Source organism: Odocoileus virginianus, chromosome 32, assembly GCF_023699985.2.
Source record: "Odocoileus virginianus isolate 20LAN1187 ecotype Illinois chromosome 32, Ovbor_1.2, whole genome shotgun sequence".
NCBI lineage: Eukaryota > Metazoa > Chordata > Mammalia > Artiodactyla > Cervidae > Odocoileus > Odocoileus virginianus.
The window spans coordinates 5,241,887-5,268,304 of NC_069705.1; the positions used below are offsets into that span (position 1 = coordinate 5,241,887).

The window sequence follows — 26,418 nt, forward strand, 5'->3', positions numbered from 1 at the left end:
TTCACACACCTGTTGAAGTCGAGAGAGGTGAAGGGACACAACAAAGCCAGGAAGAAATGACCCGAGCCCAAGTTCAGTTTCTGACCTAAAGTCCTGTCCCCATCACACAGCCGACTCCTTCCCAACCGTGAGCTCTCACCGGCGTGCAGGCTGAGTTGCTTCAGTCGTGTCCGACTCTTTGTGACCCCAGGGACTGCAGCCCTCCAGGTTCCTCCATCCGTGGGATTCCCCAGGCAAGAATACTGGAGTGGGCTGCTATTTCCTTCTCCGGGGGATCTTCCTGACCCAGGGATCGAACCCGCATCTCTCACATCTCCTGCATTGGCAGGTGGGTTCTTTACCACTAGCTCCACCTGGGAAGCCCCGATCTCCTGTCGACCCAGGTTCCACTCCACTCATCTTTACCAGACCATCCTTTCTTCCAACTCCAAACAGTTTGTCTGTCTGTGTCCCTGTTCCAGGAGGAACCCGTCTGTCATATCCACTCTGTATCCATGGCGCCCAACACAGCGACTCCAGAATACAGTTTTGGGAAGCTAATTCCACACGACACCAGGGCATAATAGAAAGAGGTATGTAACCAAATGTCAACTTGGGTACCCTCACCTTTTGCTGAGTGAGGGACTTGGCCTCTTTTCCCCACAAGGGGTGGTGGCCATTTCTCCATCTGTTGAATGCAGGCATAAGCGCGCCTGGGCAGGAGGAGGGACACTGGCAAATGTGACGTAACCAGAGGTGTGGACACTGGCGGTGTCCTCTCTGATGATGGAAGCCTGTCCACCCCACATGAACAAGGGCAGGCGAGGCTCACGGGAGGAGGGGCGGTCATGCTGTCAAGGTCCTGGCCATGTGCATCATCTGGCCCAAGCCAAGACAGCTGCAGAGAATCGTAACTGATCAGAAATGTCTTTTGTTTTAAGGCAAAACCATGAAGGATTTTTGGTAGGCAGGAAAAGCTAACTGCTACAAAAGATCAAGGGGTTAGATCTGGTAGACAGAATGCCTGCCTGAAGAACTACGGATGGCGGTTTGTAACACTGTACAGTAGGTGGTGACGAAAACTATCCATGAGAAAAAGAAATGCAAGGAGGCAAAGTGTTTGTCTGAGGAGGCCTTAAAAATAGCGGAGGAAAGAAGAGAAGCAACAGGCAAAGGAGAAAGGGACAGATCCACCCTACTGAATGCAGAGTTCCAGAGAATAGCAAGAAGAGATAAGGAAGCCTTTCTAAGTGAACGACACAAAAAAAACTAAGGAAGACAATAGAATGAGAAAGACTAGAGATTTCAAGAAAACTGGAAATACCAAGGGAACATTTCATGCAAAGATGGGCACAATAAAGGACAGAAATGGTATGGACCTAACAGAAGCAGAAGTTAAGAAGAGGGAGCAAGAATACACAGGAGAACTATACAAAAAAAGGTCTTAAAGACCCAGATAACCATACAGTGTAGTGACTCACCTAGAGTCATACATCTTGAACTGTGAAATCAAGTGGACCTCAGGAAGCATCACAAGGAACAAAGCTAGTGGAGGTGATGGAATTCCAGCTGAGCTATTTCAAATCCTAAAAAATGATGCTGTGAAAGTGCTGTGCTCAGTTCAGTTCAGTTGCTCAGTTGTGTCCGACTCTTTGTGGCCCCATCAATCGCATCACGCCAGGCCTCCCTGTCCATCACCAACTTCACGAGCTTACTCAAACCCATCAAGTCGGTGATGCCATCCAGTCATCTCATCCTCTGTCGTCCCCTTCTCCTCCTGCCCCCAAGCTCTCCCAGCATCAGGGTCTTTTCCAATGAGTCAACTCTTCAAACGAGGTGGCCAAAGTACTGGAGCTTCTGCACTCAATAGGTCAGCAAAGAAGGAAAACTCAGCAGTGGCTACAGAACTGCAAACGGTCAGTTTTTACTCCAATTCCAAAGAAGGGCAATGCCAACAAATGTTCAAACTACCACATAATTTCACTCATTTCACATGTTAGCAAAGTAATGCTCAAAATCCTTCAAGCTACGTATGCTTCAACACTATGTGAACTAAGAAATTCCAGACGTACAAGCTGGATTCAGAAAAGGCAGAGGAACCAGAGATCAAATTGCCAATATCTACTGGATCATTGAAAAAGCCAGAGAATTCCAGAAAAACATCTACTTCTGCTTCATCGACTATGCTAAAGCCTTTGACTGTGTGGATCACCACAAACTGTGGAAAATTCTTCAAGAGATGGGAATACCACAGACCACCTTATCTGTCTCCTGAGAAACCTGTATGCAGGTCAAGAAGCAACAGTTAGAACTGGACATGGAACAAAGGACTGGTTCACGATTGGGAAAGGAGTACATCAAGGCTGTATATTGTCACCCTGCTTATTCAGCTTCTCCACAGAGTACATCACGTGAAATGTCAGGCTGGATGAAGCACAAGCTGGAATAAAGATTGCTGGGAGAAATACCAATAACCTCAGATATGCAGATGAGACCACCTTTATGGCAGAAAGTGAGAAGGAACAAAAAAGCCTCTTGATGAAGGTGAAAGAGGAGAGTGAAAAAGTTGGCTGAAAACTCAGCAGTTAAAAAACTAAGATTACAGCACCTGGTCCTATCCCTTCATGGCAAATAGATGGAGAAACAATGGAAACAGTGACAGACTTTATTTTATTGGGCTCCATAATCACTGTGGATGTTAAGTGCAGCCATGAAATTCAGACGCTTGGAAGAAAAGTTATGACAAACCTAGACAGCAGATTAAAAAGTAGACATTACTTTGCCGACAAAGGTCTGTATAATCAAAGCTATGGTTTTTCCAGTAGTCATGTACAGATGTTGACAGCTGGACCATAAAGAAGGCTGAACGCCGAAGAATTGATGCTTTCCAATTGTGGTGGATGGACATGGGTTTGAGTAAACTCCGGGAGTTGGTGATGGACAAGGAGGCCTGGCGTGCTGCGATTCATGGGGTCGCAAAGAGTCGGACACGACGGAGTGACTGAACTGAACTGAAGTGTGGTGTTGGAGAAGACTCTTGAGAGTCCCTTGAGATGAGACCAAACCAGTTAATCCTAAAGGAAATCAATCCTGAATATTCACTGGAAGAACTGCTGCGGAAGATGAAGCTCCAATACCTTGATGTACTGATGTGAAGAGCCAGTTCATTGGAAAAGACTCTGATGCTGGGCAAGATTGAGGGGAGGAGAAGAAGGGGGTGACAGAGGATGAGATGGTTGGATGGCATCACCGACTTTAAGGACATGAGTTTGAGCAAGCTCTGGAAGAGAGTGAAGGACAGGCAAGCCTGCCGCGCTGCAGTCCATGGGGCTGTAAAGAGTCGGACACGACTGAGGGACTGAACGACAACAACAGATTATAAAATACATCCCATCAACGTCTCCAAAGCAAACCAGGTGTTTCTGGAAGTAGCTGATTATAAGGAAACTGCTCACCTCTGGCTCTGGGCGATAAGGAGGTGGGAGCTGAGTGGGGGTAAGGGGTGGAGGAACAGACAGGAAGAGTGGCCCTGAAGCTGTTGCCATGGAGACTGGGCAGGCAGGAAAGGGACGCAGTTGTCCTAGGCCCACAGTCCACTAGAAAGAGCTGATGCCACCTTTGGCATGAATGTTTTGGGCCATCAGCTTCTGAGTTTCAGAAACTGGATGGGCTTCCCAGGTGGCACTAGTGGTAAAGAACCTGCCTGCCAATGCAGGAGACATTCAATCCCTGGGTTTGGAAGATCTTTTGGAGCAGGGCATGGCAACCCACTCCAGTGATCTTGCCTGGAGAACCCCATGGACAGAGGAGCCTGGTGAGCTGCAGTCCACAGGATCGCAAAGTCAGACACGACTGAGCGGCTAGGCACACATGCAAGATACAACGTATCACCCTGTACTTTTGCAGAGATCGGGAAACTAGGCCGAAGGGCCAAACATGGTCTGCGGCCTGTTTTTGTAAATAAAGTTTTACTGGAACATAGCCAGGCCTATTTATTTACATATTGTCTATGGCTCCTTTCATGCAACAACGGCCGAGTTGAGTAGCTGTAACAGAAACCATACGGCCTCTGAAGCCTAAAATATTTACTGTCTCCTCTTTACAGAATCAATGTGCCAACTCCTGTCCGAGTGTAATCAGTGGAGGTTCCAAGTACTGGCTAGGTCTTAACCTAAGTCTTGAAGGAAAGAGGCAGTGTTTACTTGTGTACAAGGGAACAGGGAACTTCTGAAAGAACATTACAAGAAAGAATACTAGGATCATAACCGACGTTACTGGACTGTGTGACTGTGTGAAAAGTCACCATAATACGTTAATGACAGTACGAAACAATAAGTAAGCATATACACTGCTTACGATGTGCCAAGTGCATGCTTCATAGTAACTCATTTTATATTCACAACAGTATTACAAGGTGGTGATCTTATTATCTCCGTTTTTCCCACTGAGAAAAGAGAGAGACAGAGAGAATTAAAGATGCTTGCCCAAAGTCACAAAACTAGAAAGCAACCTAGCTAGGAGTCAAATCCTGGTCTTCTCATTTTAGATCCCATGCTCTTTGAAAGCTACAAGTATGCAAATATAAAATGTGATGAAGGTCAAAACTTCACACAAATTCTAGCTACGAGCAATGGAATTGTTTCTTAAAGACAGCTGAAAAATCAGCTTTACAACTTTATACTGTTACACCTCCTCAGCTAACTACACCACATGTTCATTTTATGTACTCTTGGTCCCCTGTAAAAATTTTATGCACCCTTTGTCCCCTGTAAAAATTTGCCAATGCTTAGCTGGAAATCCCCTAAACGGGACATCCCTGTGGGACAGCTAGTGGTTATGTTGCCACGGTGATGCCAAGTCAACACACAGCCTCTGGCCATTCCCAGAGGTAGCCCATGGCCTGTTCATCACCTTCTGAGGCCAATTCTGCCACTTGGCCCCTTGGGAGACAGAGGTTCTCTCCCCCGAAACAATAGTCAATAAGGTTACTCTGGTCACGACAGGCAGGAGTCATGTGGCTACGCCTTCTTAAAGATATAAATTGGGTTCTGTTTGGGAATCCTACTTTACAGCAAGGGCTTCCAGTCTAGAGCTGCGATCCTTGATCTCCAGGCAAAGGGTGGGCCCACTCTTACAGGTCAGCTGGGGGCCCCTGGGGTCTGCCTGCTGGGAGCCCGAAACGGCACCAGGCAGGGGGCCTGTTATAAACGACCAAACTGTGGCTTGTTTGAGAAGCTGTTTCTTAACTCATTACCTTATTATTACAAGGGAGAGAGTCCTAATAGTCTTCAGTAATATAAACTCTATCAGACTGACAGAGCTGACACCGATAAACGTCTTTTAGAAGGCATTTTGGCAATTTGTTTAAGCCTTAAACATGGAGAAGGAAATGGAAACCCACTCCAGTGCTCTTGCCTGGAAAATCCCATGGACGGGAAACCTGGTAGGCTGCAGTCCATGGGGTCGCAAAGAGTCGGACACGACAGCGATCTCACTTATACTTTCTTTCACTTTAAGCCTTAAAAATGTACAGAGCCATTGACCTAGAAATTCCACCTCTACTAATTTATCCTAAGTAAATTATCAGAGATAAACAAGAATGCTATTTACCAAAGCATTATTTATAGTAGAGAAACACCGGGAATACCTCAGTTGTACAATAGGGGATTCATTAGATAAATTGTGATGTACCATAAACCACTACATTAACAGTATAGCCTTATAAACTATGCAGTTGTTTACATTTTGGTCATGAAAGATTATTAAATTTAAAAAGAAAGTCAAAACCAGTGTACAATAACCAGTGTACAATATAAAATTCTATTCTGGTGAAAAAAAAAAAATAAAAAAAATAACAATGTGCATATAACTAATAGAAAAACAGGTTTAACAGGGGTTTCTCTCCCAGGGTAGAACACTGGTTATTTTAATGTTCTATTTTTTTTTATACAATAAACTCTGCACTGTACTGGTCATTTTTTAAATGAAAACAAAAGTTGTATTTCATTTTTTAAAGTTGTATATTTTTTCTTTGGTGGTTACATCATACTTTTGGCTTCTTAAGCTTTTCAGTTCTATGAATTTTGTCACTATATCTTCCCAGCAAGCCAAAATGCAGACCAATCTTTCTCAACAAGCAGGGGGCAAGGCAGCCCACGCTTTCAGAGAACAACCCATAGTCTAAAGCTATGGTGGGCTTAATCTTAAGCTGGACAACTGGCTGGACAACTGTTCTTTACTGAAAAGATACACCCCAGCAGGACTCTGAACAGCTTTCCCAAGCTCATCAAAGTTGCTTATACTGGTCCAGGTCTTGTTTGTGTTGGGGTTTTTCCTAAAAAGAGTCAGAATCCTGTGCAGGAGGTCAGAGAACTAGCTGACTAAGAGCTGATTAAAACAACTTGTCCTTCAGAGATTGTGAAACAGCTTAACACGTGGGCAGGGCCCTGGGATCTGGCACAAGAAGACACGCAGGCTCATTTCTTTTCCCAGGGCAGAAAGGGAGCAGGTGAGTGGAGTTACAACAGCCCTCATGAAGGTTTCTGGACAGAAGGTGACAAAGTTTTTTTGAAATAAAGGAGTGTCCTTTCATTTAACTTTCAAACGAGCACTAGAAAATGATGTATTTAAGCATTACACAACACTTGGACAGAAGGAACTGAGGTTCTCTGAACCCTTCCCAAATCTCAAGATAAATTTCAGTAGGTTCAGCGAGGGGTTACCAACATTCAGCAGTACTTCGAAGCAAAAAGCTTCACTTTCCACCCAGCTGCCAGCTGGCCGCCATGCTCGCTGCCGTGCCCACCATATCTAAGGCTGCGGGAGGAAGTGGCCTTCCTTTCACGCCAGCGTGATCCCAGAGAAAGAGACGTCCCTCAGGCTGTAATGAATTTCCCCAGGCGGGCCTCACCCTGCAAGCGAATACATGCTTATTCAAATGACTTGAGAAGGAAGGAAGGGTCATCTAATCTCTTCTCGGGCTGATGCTGGGTGTTTGCTCATGTGCCTCTTCTGGAGGCCAGCTGTGGGCGAGTCACAGCTGCGGTTGGGGTCCCGGGTCCCCCCTCATGTATCCCAGGCCAGCAGACACGCAGCGTGGTAGACGCAACGCACAAAGACCCCACTGGTCCTTCCTCTGTGTTTCCGCCTCTCATCTTGTGTCTTGGCCACTCCTCGGGCTGAGAGGTTGAGTTTATGTTCCCACCTCTTGTGTTAACAGGCTGGGCTTCCGACCTGCTGTGGCCAACACCAGAGCGTGTCAGGAGCCAGAGCCTGCGCCTGTGGGCCTCCGGAGGCCTTGAGCAGCCTGGTGCCCTCTTCTGGAACCCTGCCCGTAAGAATAACCGGGGCCAGCCCATCGGGAAGGGAGCCCCCCACCCCTCAACAGACAGCACCCTCAGAAGCAGAGCCAGCCGGCTAACCTGCAGCTGATCCAGTCCACGCGAACGCCGCCAGAGGAACTTGGCCGAGAGCACTGGCCCATGAGTTGCAAACCAAAGAAAAGGCTGTGGCCTCAAAGCCATGCCATTTCAGGGTGGTTCGTCACAGACCCCGAGCACAAAGTAAGTACTCACTCTTATCAGCCAAAGACAAAACGCCTTGGAGCACCTGGGGGGCTGCAGGGTGGGGAGCTGGGGGGCCGGGGGGCTGTAATTCTCCACATTAAACAACACACCTGAACTGCCACCAGCGAGAACAGGAATTAAGCCATGTATCTAGTGAAGGGCTTCAAGACAGACACAAATCCTTTGAAAGACTGTCTGTGGGTGAGCTGGATCTGCCTATGAAGTCATTCTTTGTTTCTTCTCTCTCTTTAAAAAAAAGTAAGAAGCTCTTTCACTCAATTAAGCCTGTTGGACTCGATTACAACTGTCTAGTTTGATTCAAAGCAGCCAGAGAGTCTCTGACACATGTTCAGCCTCCACGACTCCGTAGGCTGGAATTTTAAATCCAGCTCCCCTGAATTTATGACACACACACAGTAGCAAGTCCCCACAGGCTGAAAATCAAACTGTAATTCAAAGGCCACAGGGCTGAGGAAACAGCCAGAAGATAAATCCCAATTTCAACCTTGGATTCTCTGCAAGTTGATTCAGGGGACTGTCAGTCATATTTAAAAATAAAATAAAACTACAAAGACACCAGATGGCATGTTCTGAAGAGAAATAGGGTGATGCTTTTCAGGATGCCTTCAAAAGGCTCTTGTTACCTGAAAAGAACTGCTATGGGTTATTTTGAGGGCCCTGGAACATTTGGCTTCCATCAGTCATCTGGAGAAGTTTCTGCATTTTTAACTAATGAGCTATATAAGGAAGAAATGAAACCATCAAACACAGCCCAGGCCTCCAGGCTGACTGGAGAGGCCGGGACAGATGTCGAGGCGTCCCAGGCCTGGGCTGGCACTCACCTTGCAGCCCTCGCAGGCGCTGACCCCATAGTGGTACCCCGATGACTTGTCCTGGCAGACGAAACAGGGCTTGTACACGCGGGGCGGCGGGAGCGGAGACGGGGGGCTTGGGACCAGTTCCTCGGAGCTGGTGCTCTGGGTCTCAATCGCTGTGGCGGAGAGGCGGAGGGGGAGAAAGGCGAGAAAACAGTTTATTACTTTTTCCCCAGTGGGTTCACAGGCCTCCGCCCCCACTTCAGCTATAACATCGCCAGGACAGGCCCACAAGGCCAGCTGTCAGGGTGGGCACCGCAGGGGCAATCTACCTCTAACGTGAGTCTCTGCGGTTTACAAAGCAATCCAGCACGTCTCTCTCACTGGCAGAACACTTCGGCACCGACAGGGAGGTCATGTTATCACCGTTTTACCCTCAAGAGAGGCAGCATCTCAGAGGAGCGCAGTGACTCATCCCAAACCGACAGGGCGGTGGTGGAGCCAGGACACAAAGTCAGATGCTCACACCGCACACCCCAGCTCTTTCCACTCCTGTTCCACCAGCTTCCGGTTTATTTAAGAGTCTCAGGAATGACCTGCTTGACCCTGCAGTAACTTAACCAAAAGTAAGTCTCCTCAGGGCAAAGGAAGACAATGCCCTAGCCAGCCATCCGTCCGACAGTGGCGTGGGGCCAGAGCCGAGCATCACGAACAGTAATGGGGGCGAGATCTTTGCTCTTCAGGGTCCCCCTTGGACCAGCAGATCAGCATCGCGTCAGAGCCAATTAGAAAGCAAGGTCATCAGGATCCAGCTCAAGCCCATGGAGTTAGTGTGTGTGCACGCGCGCTCAGCCATGCCCGACTCTTTGCAACCCCTTGGACTGCAGCCCGCCAGGCTCCGCTGTCCATGGGATCTCCCAGGCAAGAATACGGGAGTGGGTCGCCATTTCCTCCTCCAGGGGATTTTCCTGACCAGGGATTGAACCTGGATCTCCTGTCTCTGGTTACTGGCAGGTGGATTCTTGACCACCGAGCCACAGTGGAGTCAGATCTGCATCTGAACCAAACCTGCTGGGTGACTGAATGGACAAGCAATGCTTGAAGAGCACGGCACTGCATTAATAATGGCTCAGACTAATGCTGTTCTTTATTCTAGATTTACCAACAGGGGACCCCCATCTCATTATCTAACCATCCCAAATCCATGAGAAATACAAACTTACAGAATTTCGACCCCCAGTATTCTCCCATCCCCACCCCCCCAGATTTATGTTCAAAATCAAAGCAAAACAGGCCCTATATCTATTACAGGCAAAACTGCTCATAAAGGATGATGGAAGTAGGGAAGAGAGTGACTGAAAGTGGTCAAATAATGTTCTAGAATCTTCCAAGGTCCAACCACTTTACAATACTCAGTATATTTCTCAGAGTATTAAACTTCCCGTTGTTTCACTGTTCATCATCTCCCAGACCAGCTATTCTATTGACTGGATTGTCTTGTAGCCCAACTTTCAGCAAGTCAACTCAGCCCTCCTTCCTACACGTACTGCTCAACCATCCCTGTCTGAGATCCTACCACCAGGCTAGCCTAGTGATCAGCCAGCATCTCCCACCTCAGCTGCTGCAGAAGCCTCTGCACTGGGCTCCCCGGCCCGCCCTCTTCTAGCCTCGGGTCCATTCTGCAAACCCACAGTCAGACAGCCGCTGCAAAGTTAAGACCAATCCTCTCCCTAACCCCCACAAAGCCCTCCAACAGTCACTAGTGACAGCAAACTCCTTGCTATGTGTTCAGCAAGGCTCTTCCTGATATGGTGCCTTAGTGATGACATTGGATGCAATGATCATCCTCCTTGACTGACCTCTAAACACTTGCTTTCTGTTCCATCCCTTGAACAGGCCGAGCTCTGGTGTCAATTTTATGGGTATTACACTAAGCATTCTCTGTATCTGGAAATTCTGAGACCTTCATACGTCTCGTGGCTCTTCTCTCCTACATCTTAGAGCAGATGTCAGCTCCTCACAGAAGGCTTTTCTAAATAAAAGACCCCTTCCCACTCTTGGTCACTGTATCTCATTTTATTTTCTACAACACCCTAGAGTCTAAATTTAGAATGTCTGTGCACACCATTTTATATTCTGCCCATGCTACCCCACAAGTATGGATCTGGGAAAACCAAGGAACTTAGATGAATTGTTTACAACTCTGCTCCAGGCCTAGAAGAGGTTCTGGAACATCGTAGGTGGGTAATCGATAAATATTCAATGAATTAATACATGAGCTTTTCCACTTTTCCTTCTTTGTCTTCATTCCAAGCCCCAAATGCCCCTCTAAGTTGTTAAATGGTAAAATTAGAAACCAAATAGCTTTCAAATACTCATTTGCTTCCTTTAAAAGTAATTAATTATCCCTTTGGAAGAGAATCAACTATAATTATAGTATTTTCATAATTCAGAAGAATCTTGGAATGCATTCATTAGTGCTGCGCAGGTCTAGCAGATAAATCTAGTATAGTCTTCCCTGGGTAGCTTGGCACAATCGCAGCACATGTTGCATAGGAAGGTCACCATTTAAGATGTCACAAAAGCTCATCAGATCAGCTATCAAGCGACAGATACAAAAGGATGCCTCACACTAAGCTAATCGGCTTCACCGAAGGCAAATGAGTCATAATAGCACCCACAAGAAAACAGTACAAAATGATATACCACTGTTGGCTAAAAATCTAGGGAAACAATACAAAATAAGCTACAAGGTTACAAGGAGCTTCCATGGTGGCTCAGTGGTAAAGAATCCACCTGCAACGTAGGAGATGCGGGTTTGATCTCAGGGTTGGGAAAGATCCCCTGGAGAAGGAAATGGCAACCCACCTAGGAAACCCCATGGACAGAGTAGTCTGCAGGGGTACGGTCTTTGGGGTCACAAAGAATTGCACGTCTTAGCAACTTAACAACAACAACACGGACTAAAAACAACAAGCATACAACATAGGGAACAGAGCCAGTGTTTTATAACTATAAATGGAACATAAACTTTAAAACTGTGAATAGTGTACGTCTAGCGTACACTTACACAATACTGGACATGAACTATATTTCACTCTTTAAAAAACCCAAGATACTGCTACTGCCGTCATCACTACTGTCGTTACTGGGTGTCACTGATCCTGAGTCACCATTGATTATAAGATGCATAGTTATTCCACATTATCATTTAAGAAAGATAGGGTACTGCCAATTAAATTATGATCCACGAGTGCTCATGAGACACAGCCTGATTTCAAAGAAGTTAAAAAATTAAAAGCTTCTGGAGCCCTGGGTGGGGCTGGGGGGTAGGGGGAGAAAAAATTCTAAGAAAACAAACCCATATAGAATTACCCAGAATCCTTTCACTCGGAGAAAACTACTGTTATCTCGGCATCTGTCCTTCAAAACATTTCACCATGAATGTAAATGCTTTTGGTTTATTCTAAAAAGAGGAATTACACTGTAGATTCTGTTTGCAACTTTGTTTAACTTACTGTGTCATGAGTTTGTTTCACTGTCAATAAATATTCTTTCCCACAAAACATTCCATCATGATGAATATCTTTGTAGCCAATCTCAGCACATCTCTGACTATGTCCTTAGGATAAATTCTCAGTAGAATCATTAATTCAAAAGGTATGGTTATTTTGTTGTTTCTAGAGGGGCTGTGTCAACTTACACTCCTAGATATCAATGGGAGTGAGTCCGCCCCTAAATGCCTCCCAGAACTTTCTGATTGGTTTTATCTGTGTGTCTTTACTTCCCCTCAAGAGACCAAGCCGGGTCATCACCACGACAGTCAACCCTGAGTTGCGTGCCGTGTGGGGAGAGCGTATTTTAACGTCCCACTGGCTCATGTAGAACAGTTAATCTGGCTCGTTTAGCAAAGTTGTAAATAGAGTTCTGCTAGGGCTGGACTCAGCTGTCAGAGCTGCCTCCTAAATTTTAGAAGTGGGTGTAATTTCCATAAATACGCTGCTTCAAATTCATACGTTGAGAGCATCCAGCATCTCTCCCTCCCAAGAGAGGAAAAAGAACTGCAGGCAATCCAATCCCAAGCATCTTTGGCAAAGCACCTGAAAGGGGAGAGACCTCAAAATCCTGAGACATTTTATAAAAAGGTCAGTAAAAGCCTTTCCAGTGGAGGAGAGTCACTTATAACCAAAGACTGAATCAGAAGTCTTTTTCTGAACAGTTGTACAGATGAAAACGTTCTATTTGGAAGCAATCAATAGTGAATGCTGTGGACTTCTCCTAACACTGTGGTGATTTCACCAGCAGTGCTGTGAACTTTCCCATATTTGTACAACGGATGCTCACGTGTTTAATTGTTTAATTCCCCGAACGGGTGTAACATGCCAAGCGTATGTTACATGCTACGGACGGTACATGGTGTAATCCCTTGGCCCAATATAGAGTAAACTAACAATCAGAAATATAATACAGTGGTTCTCGAACTTGGCTGTATGTTAGAACTACCTGGGGAGCTTTAAAACTTCCTAATGCTTAGGCCGTATCTATGACCGATTATGCCAGAATGCCTGGGAGTGGGAGCCAGGCATCAGCGCTTTTTTAAAAAATATTCCCAGGTGAATCCAAATTGCAGCAGTTTGGGAACCACAGATAAATGACATATCAGAGAGGGCTATATAAGCCTTATTCAGCTCAGAAAAATCATGGGAGTCTTCCCAGAGGAGGCGACCAGGCTGTTTCGAAGAATGAATTGATTCTGCTGCGGTTTGCAACGTGAATCCTACAAATGCCATGCGTGCATCCCACACAAACATAAATAGAAAAGACTTATATGTCACAAGAAACAATGATCTTTGGAAAAAAATTCCCATTGGTGGTAAAGAATTAACTGACTGTATACAGTCAAACATCTCCTCAAACTGGATAATCACTGGCCTCTCACGTCCTCCGCGTGGCCCACCACGCTGAGAACAATATGAAGCGAAAAGAAAAATCTCCGTGGTCCGTCAGCCTGCCAAAGCTGGCTTTAAGCAAACAAGCCAACACAAGCTCTAGAATTACAACAAGGATATGGCATCAATATAAAAGCGGATTTGAACTTCAAGGCAATCTCTGGCTTTTTCGGTAACACAGCAAAGACATAAGTTTGGCCAAGTTTTATTAGCACTCCTCTTCCCTGTGCTCCCCCCTCATTTCCACCGCAATGAAGACAGCGGGGAACGGGCCAGGTGGGCAGCCCACAGCTCCCTTAGGTCTGGTGTTGAAGACAGCTACAGAGTGCCTGGCCATTGATCTGCTCCCTGTCATCCTGCTTAAATCAATAATCTATTAGTCCCTTTAAATGAGAGTTAGATTCATCAAACGCCCTTGAGAGGCCTCAAACATTCTGTTCCTTATTCCAGGCAAGCACAATCAGCCTATGGAATGATAAAATTTTTGCTCAAAAACTCTGCAGGCTCAGCAGACAACGTGTCCTGTGTTAACTCATTCAGTGATGTCAGGCAGGCCAGAGAACGCAGTTTTTAGACTTCCCAGAGGGGAGAAAGAGGCTGGTGTCATGCAATAAAACGCCGGCACTCCAGCCATCCCGTGGGTGTTTCGGTCTGGGGAAAAGCAGCCTTTGAGGACTCGTCCGGACCTGCTTTTTCTTAATTTCCCTGCTTACCTATTGTCCTGTGCGGTTTTGGCCGGTGGCTGCCTCCCCGACAACTGCAGCCTCCAGGGCGTCACCCAAACTGCGCACCAGACCCGCTGTCAGGGAGCCGCCAAAGCGCTCAGCGAGGTGGACGTTTGGCTCCACGGGACCCTGCCCAGAGCAGAGTCAGCGCCAGAGGTGCTCCGGGGCCTTCCCCAGGCTGCCAAAGGAGACAGCTGACCCCACACCTGCACCGACAGAAGCTTCTGGCCCCTCTTCTAAACCTCTCCGTTCCCGCCACGCAGAGGAGGCTGTCACTGGGGCAAACAAAGCTAGAGGCACCTTCCTTGCAGAAAAGCCCCACAAGTCTTGACTGCCTTCATGCTAATGCTCCTCCAGGTGCGTCTGGACCACGATCAGCAGCAGACCTCCGGGGGTGAGGAAGGCTTGTGCTTCAAATGAGTGATTTTCAGACTGTCTATGGTAAATGACCATTTCTTTTTTTTCCCTTCATAGATTGATAGTAATAAAAGCAAATCTCGAGGGGAAAAAGATACAAAATGAAATCTCCGGGAAAAAAGGAATTTCACAAAAGTTGCTCAAAACACAAGCTACAAGTTAAAATGAGGGGGGGGAAACACGATTTTTTTTTTTCTAGACATAAAATTACTCTTGTCGAATTGCTGGACAAATTTCTAAACACTTGCTCTTGCTGCCTCATTCCTCCAGGACTGGCAAGGGGCCGAAGCTGGCACTGTGAGAAGCACAGTTCTGAAGGACTCCAAACTCTGAGGTGGTTTGCAGACAAAACAAAAAACAAAGGAAACAAAATCTCCACCGACCAGATTCTGCACAAAAGCAGAATACCAGCACTCCCAAATGTCACAGCTTTCTTGAACAGTCACAACTCTGTAGGTTTAATTCACTCCAAAAAAATAGCAAAAAAAATAATAATGGTATTGCATGTTAAGAGGACTTGGTGCTTATAACTTAACTCACCTGAGAAAACATAGTATAAAAGTCCTTGTTGTTACCTCACACCTGAGTGTCATTTAAACACACGGAAAGCTTCTAACAATAGGTCCCTTCACAATTCCTAACATGCTTGGCATTCTTCTAAAGGTTAGATTAGTAGCAGATAACATTTTAAAGAGAAGGCCCAGTATACTGTTTTTGTTTTTTTTTTTCCTTTGTGAGAATTAATTTACAGCTGGCTAAGCCATGTTGACAGACTTCAGGATTTTACGTTGGGCCTGATTAGACGCGGGCGGGGCAGGCATCCCGTGTTATGAAAGTCTTGCCTTTTTTCCTAGAACCTTCGATGATTAAGACAGCATTTTAATGCACTCTCTGGGCAGCCGAGCTTTAAAAGAAAAAGAAAGGAGTTGTAAAGCAAAAGGCATTTCCTGCATGGCCCCCGGGGAATTTTGAGCCCCGAGCTCCGGGACCCGGTGGGAGGGAGTCATTTCAGCTAATTAAGGGAGAAGCTCAAAGTGTTGCATTTGGTCAAAACATTCAGTTGGGTTTCATTTTTGTTGGCACCGAAGAGAGCCAGTCTGGATTTCCCCCCTCCTGCCCTTTTTTCTGTGGATGCACTGCAGGATCGCAAGGCCCACAGCTCACATACATTAGGGAGAAAGTCAAAGGAAACGCCAAAGTTCAACCAAAGTACAAGTAATTAGAACCAGATTCTGCGCTGCGGACGTGTACGCATGCGCGCGCGCGCACGCGGGCCTTCTTTTAAATTATTCTTTACACGTGAGCGCGGGGGACCTCGGTGCGGCCGCTCATTTAATTTTCCAGTGGGGGTGGGGGCGGGGTCTGCTTTTAATCATCTTTCAGGAAAAGCGGTTTGTTTCCACACTCGAGGGATTTTGCAAATCTGTGAATCGCATTTTGAAAATTAGGTGATTGCCAAAGAAAAACTCCGGTTTGGAACGGTCTTGCCTCGCTCCGCCGCTGGCTTTGTTATCCCTAACCAGCTCCGAGATCAGTCCCGGGTCTGGGGAAGGGGAGGGGAGGTGGCGGGGGACGCCGGGGCGGGCTCCGGCAGTCCTGACTCTGTAACCTGCCCGTGACCCTGAAGGAGCGTGTGCTTGCCCGGGTCGCCTGGGATGCTGGCCCAGGGCTGGGGCTGGCGCTCCGAGAACCGCTGCAATTCTCACCGCGCGGGCAACAGGTGCTGAGCACAGGCGGGAGCCCACAGGGGCGGGGAGGACTTTGGTTTTCCAGCCCTTAAAGAAAGGCTGGCCTTCCGAGCTGCGGCCCCTGCCTCAGCACCACCTGGGAGCCCGGTGGAAGGCGAGACTCCCGCGCGCCCCGCCAGCCCCGCCGCAGAAGTGCCTGCCGAATCCAAACAGGCATGTTAACAAGAGCCCGAGATAATTCCCAGGCCTAGCAGCAACATCAGAGCCACCCGGACATAAAAATGCCTTGTTACTGTCCTAACCTCTCCGGAATCCCAAACAATCTGCTGAGTCAATTTGGCACCGGGACTGTGCCGGCTTCCCCTTTGCTCAGGTCCGCCCCGAACACTCCCCTCCTTGGGCAGTTAGTACGTTATTCAGATCTCCAGGCTGCCACTGTGTTTATGCTCACCAGAAGCCTGCATCTTCTCCCACGGAATTTTGGCAGTGGGTTTTAGCTGACGGAGGGGGGTCGGAGTTGGAGTGAAGAGCTGAACTAACAGAACCTACCATTTACTGAGCACTTACTAAGTGCCCAGGGCTGCGATAAGTGTTTGTAACTAAGGCAGAACCGCACTGACTCCGCCCCCAGCCCCCGCGGGAAGGGAGGGGAGAGCCCCCAAGTTGGCGCCTTAGCCTCCCAGAAATTTAAACACAAGACTATTAGTTTTACAAGAGATTTAACTGGCTGAATACTTTGTTTTTTAAGATTTTTTTTTTAATGTGGACCATGTTTTAAGTCTTTAGTGCATTTGTTACAATATTGCTTCTGTTTTATGTTTTGGTGTTTTTTGATCAGGAAGCACGTGGGATCTTAGCTGCCCCGAGCAGGGATGGAACCCACAAGCCCTGCATTGGAAGGCGAGGTCTTAAACTGGACCTCCAGGGAAGTCTCCATATTCCTCTTGTTTCACTCAAACCCACAGCTTTTAAAGCTTTTTAACCCACCTCCTTTATCTCCTTCCTCTGCTAGGAATATCACTAGGTGTGGTCCGCCGGGGCCTATTTACTGGCACTGTAGAACTGCAGGGTTGGGTACCTCCCTTTCTTTTAATTGATAGTTATAATTTTCCAAACACTGACTTGAATCAAGACATGGTTAAATTTGACAAGACAGTTTAGGCCTTATCAAAAGAGCGACTTCCCTGGGGGCTCAGACGGTAAAGCGTCTGCCTACAATGCAGCAGACCCAGGTTCAATCCCCGGGTCGGAAAGATCTCCTGGAGAAGGAAATGGCAACCACTCCAGTATTCTTGTCTGGAAAATCCCATGGACAGAGGAGCCCGGTGGGCTATAGTTAGTCCATGGGGTCGCAAAGAGTCGGACACGACTGAGCGACTTCACTTTCACTTTATCAGGAGAGGCGGGCTGAGGATCCACTGATCTTCCTGCTCTGCAGCTACATCTGCCTGGGCTCTTGGCCAGCAGCAGAAATTATTCCTGGGACTGACTTTTACCGTGGGAAGTGCTGTCATATTTTCCTAAGGGACTATGACACATTGAACACCTACCTTTCATTTTTATAATATGCTTTTCTTGCTTCAAGGAACATAGTCGAAAATTATCTCCTAGGTTGTTTTAGGTGACGTTTGTAACAGACGATGCTTTAGATCACTATTTTCTAGGACAGAATAAGATAGCTTGTGACAGGTTCAAATAAATTCTCTCTTAAAATCACTTAATGGCCCGACACATCTAACTACTTATTAATGATGTGAACAGAGAGGCATCAGAAATGGAAGGCGTAAACGCAACAGACGCGAGACCCAGTCTCTGGAGTCAAGTACAGATGAAGCAATTGCATCGCAATACGAAGGTCCCTAAAGAGTTAATCTCCACACCAAATGAGGCACTCTCATATTCTACTTCCAGTCAGGATTCCCATAATTCTTAAAAAGCAATTATTGCACTAACAAATGACATCCTATTATCTGTTCAAATTTCTTACACCCACAGTGAATTAAAACAAGAGCATTAAAATGTATATCATCTTAGATATACAGTTACTTGTTTATATCCCATAAATATATTTAAAATCACACTGATACCAGCCTTACCGAAAAGCAATAAGGGGAGGATACTTTGGGGGAATAGTTTTAAAAGAGGACATTTTGTCACATGGAGTTTCTGCCGCTCTTCCCAGCTCTGAGTAAGTTCAAGGGTAAAGACACCCCTCTTTTGCAACAAAGTAATGCTGTACTTACTGGGTCACCATTTGCTGCAAAGAAGTGTTTTTGTAGTTGTTGTTGTTGTATTTTGTTATTTTACAGGTATACACTCATATTAGTGGCTTCAGAATAACTTGGAAACCAATTCAATCCTCATCATCTGGGTTTTCTTGTTTCCTAAAAAGAACTAACATGCCCTGAACCTACAGAAAACCGTGTGAGGAAGTGACGGAAGGTCATGCGCTTTGCTGCCAGAACCACCTGGCTGGGATCCCTCTTCTGCCACTTATTAATTTAGTAACCAGAGAGTCTTCTTTCCTTCTCTGCACCCTAGTGCCTCTTGGACACTGCAGATAATCCTAAAATTCCTGCTGGTGAAACAGAGAGTATGTTTGCAACTTGCCTGACACAGTGTTCAGTAAGTGATGGTCAACCTGGACCTCCACATCCATCCACTTTTCCCTCCATCTTTTTTAATGTTGAACAGTGGCTCTTAACTAACACTGATTTTTGCCCCCTAAGAGATAGTTGGCAAGGTCCAGAGAGATTCTGGCTGTCATAATTGGGGGCAACTTCAGGCATTTTTTGATTACAGCCCAAGGATGCTACCGAACATCCCACAGTGTACCCCATGTTCACAGAAGCACTCTCCATGATAACCAAGAAATGGGAGCAACCTAAATGCCGATAGAGGAATGGATAAAGATGTGGCACATATATATATAATGGAATATTAGTCGGCCATAAAAAAGAATGAAATAATGCTATTTGAAGCAGGTGGTGCTACTGGTAAAGAATCCACCTGTCAACAAAGGAGATATAAGAGATGAGGCTTCAGTCCCTGGGTTGGGACGATACCCTGGAGAAAGGAATGGCTACCCACTTCAGTGTCCTTGCCCGGAGAATCCCATGGAGAAAAGAGCCTGGTGGGCCACAGTGTGTGGGGTCAAAAAGAGTTGGACACGACTGAAGTGACTTAGTACACACACACGCAGCAACATGATGGACCTTGAGATTATCATACATGAGTGAAGTAAGTCAGAGAAAGACAAATACCATAGGGTACTGTTTATACGTGGAATCTAAAAAATGGTACAAAAGAACTTATTTACAAAACAGAGACTCACAGATGTAGAAAACAAAACTTATGGTTACCAAGAAGGAAAGAAGGGAGGTGGGATAAAATCTGGGAGACTGGGAGGACATATATACACCATTATATATAAAATAGATAACCAGTCGGAAACCACTGTTTAGCACAGGTCACTTCTATGCAAAACTCTGTAATGATCCATATGGGAAAAGACTCTAAAAAACACAGATCTGCTTTATATATATACACATGTTTTTATATATACACATGTTTACATGTGGAATCTTAAAAAAAAATGGTACAGATGATGGTCAGGTCAGCTTCCTAGGCCTCAGTTTCCTGATCTGGGAGATGGGATGACGAGCATGAACAGCACATTGCTGGGTTCACCCCAGGTAAACAGAACGCTACATCTGAGTATTTGTTAGAGTATCTGGGAGCAGGTGGGCGAGCCATGTCTTAATGTGACCAACACCTTAGACGACAGGAAACTGTCATCCAGGCAAACAAGACCCATAGGATGATATTGCCAGCGACACTCATGGAGCACGGACCACGGGGCTAGTAGGTACCACCCCCTCTTCTAAGCGTTTGACGTGTATTAATTCATTTGACTCCCAAAATGGCTCTATGAGTAAGCTTGTCTTTATTTCTAGAAAATGCTTCCTGGCAAGACGCTGGAGGTGTGGACTGGTGCGGGAACTTGCGCGAGATCGTACAGTGAGGAGCAGATGAGCAGGAATTGGCAGGCACGTGATTTGGGTTCAAGAGAACAGATGTGACCCCGGTGCTGGGCAAGGACGGGACACTGACATCCTGTCTTGTGATCCTGCAGAACTTCTTTGGCCGGACGCTGGCAGAGACCCTGGCAGCAAGTTTGAGAAAATATTAGACCATGTCAAGCAGACCCATGCCTAAGGACCGAAAGTAAAACTAGAAAACTAAAGGAGAAAGAAGCCAAAGGGACGGCAAGAGTGCACTCGCTCCTTTCCAGTCAAAGCGGTGCGGCAGGAAAGTCCCCTAGAAGCAAACCCAGGGTCAGGAGGCACGCACGTCGCAGATTGGAACCCCTCCCTCACCTTCCCTGCCGCAAAGGGGGGCAGGGTAGAGCGGCTCAGACGTGGGTCCGAGGGCGTGTGACTCCGTGAGCAACTCCGGCCACACGTGGCTCGCCCACCGCCAGCTCGGGGCTCGGCCGGGACGGGCAGAGGAGGGCTCCCGCCCCCTCCCTGGGCAGCGGCTCCCTTTCTGGGCAGTGGACCACTTCCTCTCCCTTAGCCAGGATGTATCTGGCACAAGAAGGGGACCCGAGGCTGTGTGATGGCTCTGCTGTCCCTGTCTGCAGGTTCGCGATGCCTTCAGGAGGGCTGGGTCTCCCGGGAGGACCAGGGCGTGGTGGAGACCGGAAGCACCCCGCAAAGCTTCTAGCAGATGACCGCGACGACTGAGCTAGTGAGGGAGACGGCCACACACACCAGCTCCAAGGGACGCAGCACTGGGGGTATTTCGTTTTCATAGGTGCTTATGTTTCTACATGGAATGTTCAAGTTAGAGAGCCCACAGTGCAACTGCCGAGCCGGCGCGCTCTGGAACCCCGGCACCCTGGAACCTCCGCGCTCTGGAACCCCGGCACCCTGGAACCTCCGTGCTCTGGAACCCAACCCACGTGCTCTGGAACCCACACGCCGCACTCTGGAACCTCTGTGCTTTGGAACCTACACGCTGCACTCTGGAACCCCCCACACTCTGGAACCCACTAACCCTAACCCCGCTCTGGAACCCCCCCCCCCGTGCTCTGGAACCCTGGCACCCTGGAACCTCCGCGCTCTGGAACCCCGGCACCCTGGAACCTCCGCGCTCTGGAACCCACAGGCCACACTCTGGAACCTCTGTGCTTTGGAACCTACACACTGCACTCTGGAACCCCCCACACTCTGGAACCCACTAACCCTAACCCCGCTCTGGAACCCCCCCCCCCCGTGCTCTGGAACCCACACGCTGCACTCTGGAACCCCACACACACACTCTGGACCCCCACTAACCCTAACCCTGCTCGGGAACCCCCCTGTGCTCTGGAACCCACACGCCGCACTCTGGAACCCCCCCACGCTCTGGACCCCCACTAACCCTGCTCTGGAACCCCGGCACTCTGGAACCCACACGCCGCACTCTGGAACCCCTGTGCTCTGGAACCCACACGCTGCACTCTGGAACCCCTGTGCTCTGGAACCCTGGCACCCTGGAACCCACACGCTGCACTCTGGAACCCCCCCACACACTCTGGACCCCCACTAACCCTAACCCTGCTCAGGAACCCCCCTGTGCTCTGGAACCCCGGCACTCTGGAACCCACGCGCCACCAGAGAGAGTCGCTGTGCCATAAGGAAAGATCCCGCAAGATGTCACGAAGATCTTGACAGCTGAATAAACAAATAAATAGTAAAAAAAGAAAGAAAGAAAGAAACTGCTAAACAAACTTATGGTTACCAAAGTGGGAAATGTGGCGTGGAGAGATGAATCAGAAGTTTGGGATTCACACACACACGCTACTGTAAGCTTCCCAGGTGGCGCTAGTGGTAAAGACTCCACCTGCCAATGCAGGAGACAGAAGAGCCACGGATTTGACCTCTGGGTTGGGAAGCTCCCCTGGAGGAGGGCACAGCGACCCAATCCAGTCTTCTTGTCTGGATAATCAATGGACAGAGGAGCCTGGCAGGCTACAGTCCGTAGGAGTGCCAACAGTCAGACACGACTAAAATGACTTAGCACGCATGAAATACTGTCTATTAAACAACAACCTACTGTAGCGCACAGGGAACTCTATACTCAATATTCTTTAATAACCTACATGGGAAAAGAATCTGAAAAAGAATGGACGTATGTATAACTGAATCACTTTGCTGTCTACGTGGAACTAACACAACATTGTAAATCCACCATACTCCAATATAAAATAAAAAACAAAGAGAGACCCAAAAGAAAAAAAAAAACCCTTCACAGAAACACTCAGAATAATGTTGGACCAAGTATCTGGGCACCCCATGGCACCCCAGGCAAGTTGACACATCAAATGAACCACTATGATTTTCTTTACGAGATGATGAAAGTGTTCTAAAATTAGATAGTGGAGGTGGTTGCACAATTCTGTGAATATATTACAACCCACTAATTGTATACTTTAAAAGGCTGAACTGAATGATATGTAAATTAAATCTCAGTAAAGCTTTTTTAAAAAAAAGAAGAAGAAATTGCTAAGGAAAACTTGAAAAAATAAAGACACTTTCACCACCTGTGAAAAGGCCTCAAGGCGCAGGTCTTTGGGGATATTCCCTCTTCAGACGAGCTGAGGCACGTGATTAGAAATGTGAACTTTGAAGCCTGCTGGTCTGGCTTCAAATCCTAATTCTCCCAGCTCTGTGACTTTGGGCAAGGTCCTTACTGTCTCTGAGTCTCCACTTCTCCTTGTAAAAACTGACAGCATAGCCCTCACCGGATCACCGTGCGCATTCAGTGATGAATCACGGTGAGGTACTGGGCCCAGCGCCTGTCCCCAGGCCCTTCATCGCCATGGGATCAGGGGCTCATGCTGTGTGATCAACCTCAACACTCTTCACCTCCCACCGCCCTCCTCCACAGCGCTCGCAAGTCTTGATACGCTAAGAACAGATAGTGCATATTAACGCCTATCTAAGCAATCCAGAAAAATGGTACAAACGACCCCATCCGCAGGGCAGGACGTGGAGAATGGACTTGCAGATGCAGCGGGGGCAGGAGAGGGTGGGACGGATTGGGAGCCTAGCACTGACATCTGTGCACAATCAGGTGTAAAACCGCCGGCGGGAAGCTGCTGTAAGCAAGGAAGGCTCAGCCCTGCGCTGGGTGATGGCCTGGGGGGCGGGATGGGGGAGGGAGGCTCCACGGGGAGGGGAGACGTGTGTCTATAGAAAAAGATGTATTTGCTGACCCTGATGCTGGGAAACACTGAAGGCAGAAGGAGAAGAGGGCGGCAGAGGACGAGATGGCTGGCTGGCATCACCGACTCCGTGGACATGAGTCTGAGCAAGCTCGGGGACAAAGTGAAGGACAGGGGAATCTGGCCTGCTGCCGTCCACGGGGTCGAAGAGTCGGACGTGACTGAGCCACTCAGGAGCAGCAAGGATACTCACAGCTGATTTACGTACAGCTGAAACCAACACAGCACTGTAAAGCCATTGCTCTCCAATTAAAACAACAAGTCTTGATACGCTGCCCCTTCCTTCCATCGAACCTCCGCACGCAGTCCTCCCCGGGCTAAGAGGAGCGGAGCGCCGTGCCAGCCCGACTCCTCACCCTCCCACTCCGGTGTGGCTTCCACCCAGCTCTGCGCATCTCCCGGATCTGTGTGCACAGACCCCGGAACAGCTTCCCGAAAGGCCTCCCTGCCACGGCGATCTCAATCAGCTTGACAGCCTTCCACGACTGCTTGAACCGAAAGTTCCAGCACTTTGGATGGGCCGCCGGGAGTGGGGGAGGTGGGGTGCAGAAGGACGGGACCGTGATTATGAGCCAGCAACATCCAAGTACTGACATGTATTTATTGAGCAACCGGCAAGACCAGACACCATGCTAAATGCCGGATTAAAAAGAAGTTAGGAGACACTGTTCTTGGCCCACGCAGACGGACAACTAAAAATACCAGACGGCAAAGATGGTCCCCGAGGCTGCCATGACTGGGCATGTCACCGGCACACAGAGGCTTCAGCTGCCTTGCCCAGTGCCTGAAAGTACACAGCAGGGGCCCAAGAGAGGTTGGTTGAAAACCAATGAATGAAATCTGCGTAGACATCCTTGCCAAGATATCCTGTGCACTATGGGATACAGGACGGCCGTTTCCGCCACTGTCATCAGCAGCACACCAGGCGATGCAGACCCCAGGGCCGTTTTCATCACACCGCCTCCCGTGCTCCCCCGTGGCAAAAGTGAGCAGAAGAGCAGAGATCGGTATCATTAGCAGATTTTTAACCTCCACTATTCACAGAAGGGGGCTTCCCTGAGACCTCAGTTGGTACAGAATCCGCCTGCAATGCAGGAGACCCCGGTTTGATTCCTGGGTCGGGAAGATCTGGAAATGGCAACCCACTCCAGTCTTCTCGCCTGGACAATCCCATGGACGGAGGAGCGTGGGGGTCTACAGTCCATGGGGTCGCACAGAGTTGGACACGACTGAGCGACTTCACTTTCACCTTCATTCACAGAAGGAAACTGAGGCTTCCAGAAGGTCAGTGACTTGGCCGAGATCATGGAGCTGGGGACCGGCATGGTCCAGAACAGGCTTCCGGAATCCACCCAACATGATGATAACCGAGAGACAAGGCACTCATTTCTAGTCTAACTGTCCTACTGATTTTCTTTTTTTTTAACGTTTTAAGACGAGATTAGCAAACTCTTTCTGTAAAGGCCTAGACAGTAAATATCTCAGGCTCTGTAGGACACATGGTCTGTGTCACGGCCACTCAGCTCTGCGGCTTGCAGGGGAGCAGCTGCAGGCAAGTGGGTAAATGAGTAGGTGGGACATGTACCAATAAAACTTTATTTACAAAATAGGTTGCTGCCCAGCTTTGGCTCCTGCTTTATGATAAATAAAACTAGTCCTTCCTGGAGTAAATGCACATGTAAATAAAATATATAAAATCCATGCTTTTCTTTGCTTCTAGGGTAAAGACAGAATATGATAGCCATATGTCACAGAGATGCGGGAAATATTTTAAGGATTCTAGCACTACAGTGTATACAGTATTTATATACACTATAAATGTGTAAGGTCTGCACATTTCCTTCAAAACTAACCTCATGTATACATTTTTATTAGTTAGGGAGGTCAATATGTCTATCGTAAATACATTTTAAAATTCCTTCCTACATATTTTGTCTATTGGGATTATTTATCATGCCCTGTTCTCTGGCCTAGAGCCAGGCGGAATATGGGAGTTTTAATACCTTTAATCCATTACATGGATTTTTTTTAGAGCTCCATAAGACAAAATAAAAAGCAGTCTCATGGTCATATATGCAATAAACCTGATATGCCACTTAATATTTCATGTTCCATTTTATATTTCACCTGTGATGGTTTCCAGCTCTGAGCGTACAAAATGACATAATTTCTGCCATCTTTTAGCTCCAGCTTTTTGCTGTTGTTGTTTAGAGAACTCCTGACAATCCATAAGCAATAAATTTCACTGTTGACTTTGAGGCATGATTACTATTTTTCCCCAACACTCTAAATAAGTCCTGAAATAAATGGTCGCTGACACATGTCTTCCAGGGTAGGGCACTGTGGATGTATTAGGCCGCGTGACTCTACTGAAAGAGGTGTGCATTTCTTTCTAGTTAGTATGCAGGCGGTCTCCAAAGAGGGCCTGCCCAGGGAGACCCACACCTCCAGGGAGCATCACATCGCTGGGTGGGCCCTTCCCCTTTAATCTGGGCTGCCACTTCGACTTCTTTTTGATCAAAAGGATATGGCAAGAGTAACACTGTGACATGGGAGGCAGGATCCCAAGAGGCTTCTGTCTGCATCTCCTGGAATGTTCATTCTGGGAGAAGCCCTGTGAAGAGCTTAGGGATCCCCACACTGTGAGGAAGCCCATGTCACAGGAGGGTGTGAAGAGAGAGGTTCAGACAGCCTCTAGCTGCTCCAGAAGCCTCAGCGGAGGACCCGGACAGGGCATGGAGAAGCCCACCACGGGCATCCAGCCTCCTGCAGCCGCAAGAGGGGTCCAGCTCAGCACCGCCTGCCTGCAGCCGCAGGAAAGATCCCAAGGGAGACGGCGCCTCGGAAGGGAGTAACATGCTGGGTTTTAAGGCACACCTAACTGGAACTCCTTCTACGGTTATCATTAACTAAAGGTGACTTATGTGCAGTCATGAAGGGCCTGTGGAAAGAGCCCACCTCACTCTTTCAGGATCTGGGAGACAGTAATCTGACATCACGTTCACTG

The 26,418-nt window shown here is 47.7% G+C and overlaps 1 protein-coding gene across 8 annotated transcripts in view; it reads right to left on the reverse strand.

Moving 5' to 3' along the window:
* RARB (retinoic acid receptor beta) overlaps positions 1 to 26,418 on the reverse strand; it is a 1,138,330-nt gene that overhangs the window by 138,789 nt on the left and 973,123 nt on the right. For 7 of the 8 annotated variants that reach the window (XM_070459826.1, XM_070459825.1, XM_070459827.1 and 4 more), the window contains one exon: positions 8,387 to 8,535. The exons of the other annotated variant lie outside the window; for it this stretch is intronic. In XM_070459826.1, the coding sequence (XP_070315927.1) occupies positions 8,387 to 8,535 (149 nt within the window). The remainder of the gene's footprint in view (positions 1 to 8,386; positions 8,536 to 26,418) is intronic. 8 annotated transcript variants of the gene reach the window in all.